Raw genomic sequence first — 9,132 nt, 5'->3', positions numbered from 1 at the left:
CTTGGCGCAAAGGATATCAGAGGAACCAACATTACCATAATAACCACAAAGGAAGCTAACATTATGATCTCTCATCAAACCATCAAATCAAGCAGCCTCTCGATTTTCGGACTAAGGGTGGAAACTAAACACATGAGAAAATTAAACACTAAGATTTTCAAACTCATAGATTGAATCACCAATATACCCATGGGTGAATGATATGAGCCATACTACATTGACTTTATATATAAACACTTTGTGGGAGGAAATTGTCTCTAAATATAAATTTCATTAGGAATCACTAGATACATTTATTATTGTTTCATGGCAACATTATTGCTTCAGAGTATAGTATATCATTACAAATTCAACCAAACGCTAAATCAGTTGTTCCTGGTGCAATTTCTTCAACCCAAGATCAGGTCACAATTCTGTTATTCATCAATTGAAAATTACTAATTGTGCCAAAAAAATAACCAAAACTAGTAAGAACCAGCAAAATGTAGATTACAGACACATGCTTTAGAGGTCACTTACCAGTCCCAAATTATTGACTCAGCTTGCCTACAGCGTCTGGCTGATTCTCTGGCAAAGCCTCCCGAAATGCTGGGATATCATAATATGTCTCATGTAATCTTGAGAGAATAGGAAATTCATTCTGCTTCGACAAATAACAGAAAAGTAAGTCATATGATGAATTTGGGCAATGCAGTCTGACACATGAAAGAAGATTTCACTATAGAAAATAACAAGTTCCACAATGACGGTTTTTTTCCATATTGAATTGCCTCTTATTAATGCATCCTCTTTCTGATTGAGTGATCGGTTTTATCTTTGAAATGTTGATTGCATGTACTTAACCAACAGCCAACAAGTGGTAAAAGAAAGAAAGTCATGCACTTTTGCAAAATTTAGTAATCAAATAGATCAAAACTAAGACTAAGATTAACTCATCTTACATATTCAAACTAACAGTTTATTTGAAGAACCCTATGAAAATGGACTTGGTTGGGTAAAACATAGCAAATAGCTGAAAAGCTAGCTTATAGCGGGAGTTAATAGTTGATAGCGGATAAACTAATTGATTGGATAAGTCGTATTTACGAAAATTAACAAATTGAACTAGGTTATAAATACGAAATGACATGAAAAAATATACTTACATGTTATTTAATTTTTTCCAATAAAGGTAATAAGGATAAAATTGAGAGAGAAAATGACAAACTATAAATTATAAACTATTTGAAGTAGCTTAACAAAAAAACACTATAAGCTGGTAAAAAACTGTAAGATGCTGGGAAGAAATTGTTATCAAACAAGACTTTTTTTGTCGTATGAGCTTATAAGCTAGAAGCTCAAAATTTTGTGTTGTCAAACAAGTCCACAATCATTGAATCTAAATCAACTAAAAACTCCAGCAAATAAACTAACATATAAACAAGAGCATAGAATATTACCATGTCAATGTTGAATTTATTAGATGCAGCATGTATCTGAGGTGCTAAAAATACATCTGCCTGCAAATGATAATGAACATGTTAGATTATATATAACTAAGCCAAAAATACATTCCAAAAAAGATTGCAAATCTAGTGCTTGTTCCTACCGCTAGCCCTACTAATTTTCCAAAATTTGTGATCATTCATTTTGGAGTTGAATTGCATTATATTCTAAAATATCAGAGGATAAAAGCTTTTATTGAATTTATACATCAGAAATCAGACATTCAAATAGCTGATATTGCTACCCAAGATTTTTGGGTTACTAGACCCTTTTGAAAGGATTTATTTACTCATTTTATTAGAGTTTCAAACAAACAAACTCCAATGATTTGCAACATACCATGCAAACTTCGTCTCCAGTAGCATACCTCCCAGTGTGTTCTTTCAATAGCTTTTCAAGTGCTGAAACACAATCAATTGGAAATACATTGTAGATATAATCTCATGAACTACCGACTTAGGGATGACTTAGAAGATTGAATATCATCCTATGTTCCTTATTTTGAAGTAGTCCAAATGTTTATCAAAAAACGAAGTGCTCAAATAGTAGAATCTCTCAATTGCTCTCATCCCATCAACTACTATTTCCAAGTTCGTACCGCCACTGTAATAGCAAGATTTTGTATGTGTTCCATTAAGAAAAAATCAAAATCTAATCTCACCTGTGAAGCCTTTTCTAATTACACTCTGGACCCATGGAAGTTTTTCATCAGGGCCAACATTTATCTCGATGTACTTCTGCAGATACAAAAGCAAATTATCAATGAACTTATCCTTTTTCCCCTTTCAAAAAACAAAGAAAAAGAGTTGAAAAACATACTACCAGAAGGTTTAAGTTATGAAGAGGTTGAATTGATGAAGAAACAATACTAACAGCCTGCGAATTAGAAGAATGAAATTGTAATTTGAATACAAAATTGATTTGATCTGATCCTAATTAGTTTAATTTTACCTGGAAATTGATTGCTCTTTTGTGAATATCAGTAGGAAGCAAAGGATGTTGAGGATATTTATCCTCCAAATACTGCGTGCATAGATAGATAGATAGAAATCATGGAAATGAAGAGAGATTAATTAATTAAAGAAAGCATGGAGTGAAAGGAAATTACCATAATAATGGCGAAAGAGTCGAAAATGACGGAATCGCCATCGACGAGAACGGGAACAAAACCAACGGGGTTAAGCTGAAGAAACTCTGAAGATTTGAAGATGAAATTAAAATAAAATAGAGATAGTAAAAATGATGATAAGGAAAAGAGAAAAACGAACCGGGATGAGATTGTTCTCCTTTCAAGAGATTAATTGATTTGTAATGATATTTGAGACCTGAATGAATGAATGAATGAATAGTGTTAATAGAATGAATATATATAATAAAGTTGATAGAGTGAGTACCTTTGAGGTTGAGAGCGATTCGAGCACGGAAGGAACATGAACTTCTCCAATATCCATAAAGAGTGAGATTGTGTTGTTGTTGTTCTGAAGCAGATGCGTTTGCCTTGTTGAAAGAAATGAGTTAAGTTATGAAGTAACAGTAAAGTAAATAGATGAAGAAGATGGATACCATTGCCGTGCTTAAACTTTCAACTTCAAAGCAGAATATAGATGATAAACACAGAGTAGGTGTAGCTGTTTTGTCAATGCTCAAGGCTAAGGGGTGGGTGTGTTTTATATAAAAGATTTCAGACCAAATTTCCAAATCGTACACGATACGTTTTATATTTTACTACTTTCTATATCTTTTATTTTTGTTTTTTATGTCATCCATTTTCACTCTTTTTAGTTGATAATTTCGTACAAATTAAAAATAATCACTCATTATGCTATGAATGGAATAATAGAGATTTTATTTAATTATTTATATTAAATATTCATAACTGGTCAAAGTAAAGTGGCATGTACTATAACCATGGAGGAGAGAGGAGCAAAGACTCGGGGTGTTGGCGAAGTTGGTGGTCGTGTAGCACTTTGGCCTAATTATTTAATTCAATATTTTAAAAATCGGAAATATCATCAATCCAGTGAGGTATTGTCTTACTAATTTATTAGTCAAATCAATGAGTCATTGGTCGAACCGCGTGACTAAATTAGATTTAACCAGATAACTCGGTTGAATAAACCGAATTCTATAACAAAATTATATATTTATAAAATTAATCGAATTGGATGACTCGATTTCTATAAAATATCACAACGCCTACAAAATTTTAAAATATCATAATTTCGCATGTTCATTCTTTAAATTCAAATTATAAATATACTTATCACACAAAATAAAATAGTACAAAATACAAATTCAAATAAATTTTGAACAAGGTTTAATTGCAAACAAGGTAAAGTTGTTTCAAATAAATTTTAAACAAATCCTAATTATTTTTTAATTTTTTTATCAAAACAACGTCATTTTGTTTGAGGAAAAAAGGATACAATTAACCTACCTATTTTCAAAAATCGTCGATTTACCAGTTCTATCTGGTTCACACTTGTTCAATATCATACCCGATCCAATAATCAGACTATACCGATGACCCCTCATGTTCTCGGTTCGACAGACTGATTTGGTTCGGTTTTTAAAACACTAGTTTAATTAAAGTTTTGGTTATTTTAGAAAGAGGTTGATTGTTGTGTATTGTCAATGTGATTATCCGTGTTTTTGGAAACAATCACTTAGTTTTCAATAATTACTTGCAGGACCAAACAAAAAATCTGTAAGGCATTCTTGTGCATAATTTTCAAAAGACAAACACTTTACTATTGTTATAAGTCTAAAACTGAGTGTTTAATAAAATAACTAAAACTTAAAAGGAAAACAAGAAAATTGAAGATTTCGAATGAGTCGAAATCCAATATGAAATAAACTGGAAAAGTAACGAGACTAAAACAAAGCAAAGGAAAAATAAAAGTTACGTTAATTAAATAAATAAAAGTTCGTGTACAGAATCATACATATTTCTCACAAACTTGTTTCTCGCTCTGACTTGGATACTTTGAGTTCTATAGAGATTTTGTAATGACATTGTCACATGAATCCTAACGCTAGAACCACTATATATACTAATGTAAAAAAAATTGTCTACAACGACAATTTCTCCATTGTCTGATGGGTAATTCTCTTAAGTTTCCAATCTTCTACTGTATTTCCATGTGTCTTCGACGTTTGGATAAGATTAAAAATCAGTTACTCATTCTGATCATTTTACTTCGTCTCAATTGTCACTGCTGATGACTCAACCTGTCGAATTATGAGGAGAAGCAATCTCAACATTTGGAAAATTTCTAAGCCAAACTCATTTGCCAAAATGTATTAAACTCTATATTTATGGTTGAAGTTAATATTGTCGCACATGTCACCATGTGTCCTTATTTTAACTAAGTATCATTTTAGTGTCGTAACCTCTTTGTTGAACTCTACATGTCGAGAATTCCAAGCTAATAAATTACCCAAAAAATTCCACTTTCGACTATTTGAGAGACTGGTGTCATTTTTGAAACTGCCAATACTATTCAGAAAAGTGGACTGATGTTACCATCACCATAGCCTCTTTATCAAAACGTTTTTTTCAAGACATGCACCAAAACATTATCATCATGGCTCTGATTTCATAAGTTGATTTCTTCTAGTGGATCTTGAGTCTGGATCTTTTCTGTCAAAGTCATTGAATCTTTCTGAAATCCCAAAGGCTCATCGTCATATATGCAGTCGAGCCTCTGACTTTCTGATCTTCCCAAAGAGTGATCAATAATGTTAATACTATCGACTTTCATAGCCATCTTCTATTGTAACTCGGCTTCTTGAGTCGCTTTTACTTAATTTTCTGCCACATAGGTCGTAATTCAAGTCCAAGAGCTCGAGTCAAGCGTAATAGGCATCATCGTCATCTCCTCATCCGGTTGAGGCAACTTCTCCTTCATTTAGTTTCTGCTCCCCTCATTCTTCACGCTCACATATAAAGTCATGAGTCAGATGGAGCCTAATAGAGTGAAAGACATTCTCTTGGGGTGTGTAGCCCCGATATATTGGTAGGCATTATGTAATATTCGCAGAGTTCTTATCAAAAGTTTTCTTGGTAACATGGTTCACTTCTGCCATGAAATAACTTTGATCGGCATGTATGTTCTCGATTATGCCATCTCCTCTCCATATGTGGACCCTTTGGTAGAGAGGCGAAGGAATATCTCCAATCTTATGGATCCACTATCTTCCTAATAATAAGATGTAATTGACCTTAGATTAGATAACCATAAACAGAGTCGGTCTCACTATGGTTCCGACTGCCAAATCCACTTGAATTACTCCTAAAGAACGGTGTGTCTTTCCTTCATAATTGGATAGGACCATATTGTGGGGCCTTAAATCAGTGTTGAACTTCCCTATTCATTTCAGCGGGGAGTGTGGCATTAAATTGACTTTAACACCACTATCGACCAATACCTTGTTGACACCAACATTGTCAACTTTTGATTTTATAAAAAGGGGTTTCGTATGACTCATCATCCCTATATCAGGCCTCTCAAACATGGCATTTTTTCTTCTACACGACCATCACTCATTACATAATAACAAATTGGCTTATGTCGAGTCATATCTTCGCTGGAATATTCTTCCTCCATATATGTTACTTCAGTAACCACGTTGTATTCTACAGGCAAAACTGACACGATATTGCAAAGAATGTGAAAGTCGTCTTCTGATGCCGAGAAATTATCAGTGACCATTTCCACATCTTTGTCTTTCGCATCGTATTTTACTAGTGTCAAAAAGGGAAACATTATCTCTTTCATTGACCTTATGGTCACTTCACCATCTGGTTTTTGTACCTTACTATTGGTGCTAGACCCTCCAGCTTCTCGGGAAGATTTCTTTTTTCTTTGATATTTCTTCCATTGTCTCCTTGTCATGGGTTTTTTGCCCATGTAATTAGGATTGTAGGATAATCTCTTGGACACTTGGGAGTTATCCTTATATGATGAACCAATGTCCAACTTTACTACCTTCCAATTTTGTAGGCTGGTGTTACTTCTGTTATAGGGATGAACTCAGTCGCCGACAGGCACATTTGACTGAGAGGTGTAAATATTTCTTTCGACCTCCTCTTTGGCCTGAGGCCATAGTCTATCTCTTATATGGGACACCTCTTTTGTTAAATACAAAACTTGGTCATCTATTGGTCCAACTCCTCTCCTTCCAATGTTGGCATTTGACATTCTCGAGGCCTTCAGTAACCTTCTTGTCAAAACTGCATGCACCTTAGGCACAACATTACTTAAGAATCCTTCAACTTACATATGTTGAATAAGTATATCAATTCTTCTTCAGTATGTGGATACACCACCTTAATTTTTTCAACATATTCTGACGCAAACACATCCTTCATGGTCTTGTAAGGGCCTTTAGTAGCCTCGACAACCAAGCATTCAACTAGTTCAGCATAACGAGCATCTTTGATCTATAGGGGATCATCGTCCACTTGCATCAAAGTCTTGGCTTTATCGTCAAATTTTAGTCTTCCCTCTTTCAATGCTCTTTGTACCAGATCCATGAAAAGAAAATATTAGGAAGTTTTGTAACCAAGAAAATTGTAGAAGTTACAAAATCCTCTCTTCTTTCGTTGCTCTAAAGGTGGCATTTTTAATCCCTTTTGGACTATAATTTGGTCTTTATCAACTAAAAGATAAAATATCTTGTCGCACTTAGTTATGTCGAACGAATAAGTTTTGCGACAAATTTATCATTTTTAGGTACGACGAAATTCTTCCCATTATATGGTCTTAAAAATTTACATACATAAAGAGGTCCTGGCTTTAGTTTCGCCACACTAACATTGTCATACCCCAAAATTTGCCTTCCCCTTTTCATTTTCATCTGACTTTTGATTTGTGGTTCATTTGTATATTCATTAGTATCATAACACATTCACTTTACCGTGACATTTTTAGAAGTAAACATCATGGATTCAAAAGCTTTTTGATGTTTATGATCAACATATAGCTAAGGCTTCCTTCAGATCCAAATTTAGGGCTTCCTATGATACATTTTATAACCGTAAAATCTATAGCATTTTTCAGGTCGATACGCATGCATTTTCATTTGCTTTAGTTTCTTTCTACATTTGTATCTAGTGTTGCACTGGTACTTTGTCCATGCTTCAGGTATTTTACAAGTGGAAGTTGTTACACGAAGAAACCGACCGAAAACGATGTGAAACGAAAAAAAATGGCAAGAATGCACTGGCGACCTCCATGGCGCTCGCCATGGAACTGGTCATGACTAGGCAGTTACGGGACCCACCAGAAAGAAGAAAAAAAAAGTGAAGAATCGAAGTTCTGATCTCGTGGCGCCCGCCATGGCTTGTGGGTCAACCATGTTGGTAAAAATTGCACTTGTGGCGACTGCCACAGTGCATGGTGTCCGCCATGAGTTTCGAGACCTGAAAATTTGCAACTGAAACGGACTCAATCTTCTCCCACTTCTTCTGTATTTTCTCCCACTATCCCTACACGTTGGGACTGCATCCTCAGCATATGTAACACTATATATAGGCAATTTTACTAGATTTTTGGCATCCAAGTTTTTCTAGTATGAAGAAAGCAGAAAAATCATTTATTGTAAAAGTGCTTAATTGTTCATATTGAGTAATAAGCACACCATAAATTTAATCTTCTGCAAGTTTTATGTTTGTACTTGGATCAACAATTAATTAATCTTGTCGTCATTTTAAGTTTAATTCAATTTATTTTCAGCTTAAAGTTTCAGGTTCATTTAATCACTTTATTTTTCTGCATTTGTCTACTTAGAATCATGACAATATTGTTTCTTTTATTGGGTTTGATATTGTTTTTGCTTATAAATTTTAAGCGAATAGCATTATCATCATTGGATTCATGTCTCTACTCTGTATGCATAGTAATTATAACATGAGTTTTATGTCAATTATTCTCTACTTTGTACTAGTAGAACCAAGCTCTATGATACCATATCGATAAAGTGAACAACAACAACGAAAAAAAATGAACCCTAATTGATTCATTAGGTTAGAAGATAACATTTCACTAGCTTATATACATGCTAGTGACAGTTATAAAGAGGTCAGAGAAGAGAACCTAAAAACCAAAACCAACTAAACTAACAATTAAGGACAAAAGCAGTAACTTGGAGAGCAAGTCACGCATTATCATGTGATTATAACATATCGCCACATGCACCATATACATGCAATTTATGAGGTTTATACAACGCATGTGCCCCATATTGAAACTGATCCCACCATTCTTGTGAATGTCCCTCATAATTTAACTATGGATTTGAAGGATATTCATAAGCATTATTCAAAGGTGTTGTATACACATGCTTCTTTACCTCTGCTACGGGCATAATATCAATATATCCATGTAATTTACGAGATAACATTGATTAATACGAGGCCTTGTTGTTATTCACACAACTAGAATGAACATATCGAGAAAATGGTATGTGAAATACTGTAATAAAGGATCATCCAAATAAGCACAAACTCATTTTCATCCCATATCATCTTTGTGAAGAAGGATGGGTCCTTGAGATTTTGTACTCATTACAAGGAAATAACATGTGACAATCATAGATTCCGTCATCCGATTGTGGATGAAAGATTAGATGAATTATATGGGG

The 9,132-nt window shown here is 34.0% G+C and overlaps 1 protein-coding gene across 2 annotated transcripts; it reads right to left on the bottom strand.

Moving 5' to 3' along the window:
- Nucleotides 1-251: 251 nt before the first annotated feature.
- LOC127138263 (glutathione S-transferase zeta class) lies at nucleotides 252-3,211 on the bottom strand. Of its 2 annotated transcripts, none has more exons than XM_051064671.1 (11): nucleotides 3,049-3,211; nucleotides 2,880-2,982; nucleotides 2,754-2,810; nucleotides 2,594-2,679; nucleotides 2,437-2,508; nucleotides 2,305-2,361; nucleotides 2,147-2,222; nucleotides 1,825-1,886; nucleotides 1,440-1,499; nucleotides 520-640; nucleotides 252-413 (listed from the first exon to the last, which is right to left on the bottom strand). In XM_051064671.1, exons 1-10 carry the CDS (start codon nucleotides 3,049-3,051, stop codon nucleotides 530-532), a joined length of 687 nt encoding a protein of 228 aa, XP_050920628.1. In that variant the 5' UTR covers nucleotides 3,052-3,211; the 3' UTR covers nucleotides 252-413; nucleotides 520-529. The 2 variants fall into 2 exon arrangements, with proteins under 2 accessions (XP_050920628.1, XP_050920629.1); XM_051064672.1 differs by having other exon boundaries at nucleotides 2,308-2,361.
- Nucleotides 3,212-9,132: the final 5,921 nt, after the last annotated feature.

This window comes from Lathyrus oleraceus, chromosome 4, assembly GCF_024323335.1.
Source record: "Lathyrus oleraceus cultivar Zhongwan6 chromosome 4, CAAS_Psat_ZW6_1.0, whole genome shotgun sequence".
NCBI classification, from domain to species: Eukaryota; Viridiplantae; Streptophyta; class Magnoliopsida; order Fabales; family Fabaceae; genus Lathyrus; species Lathyrus oleraceus.
This window is presented reverse-complemented; position numbering and strand designations above follow the sequence as displayed.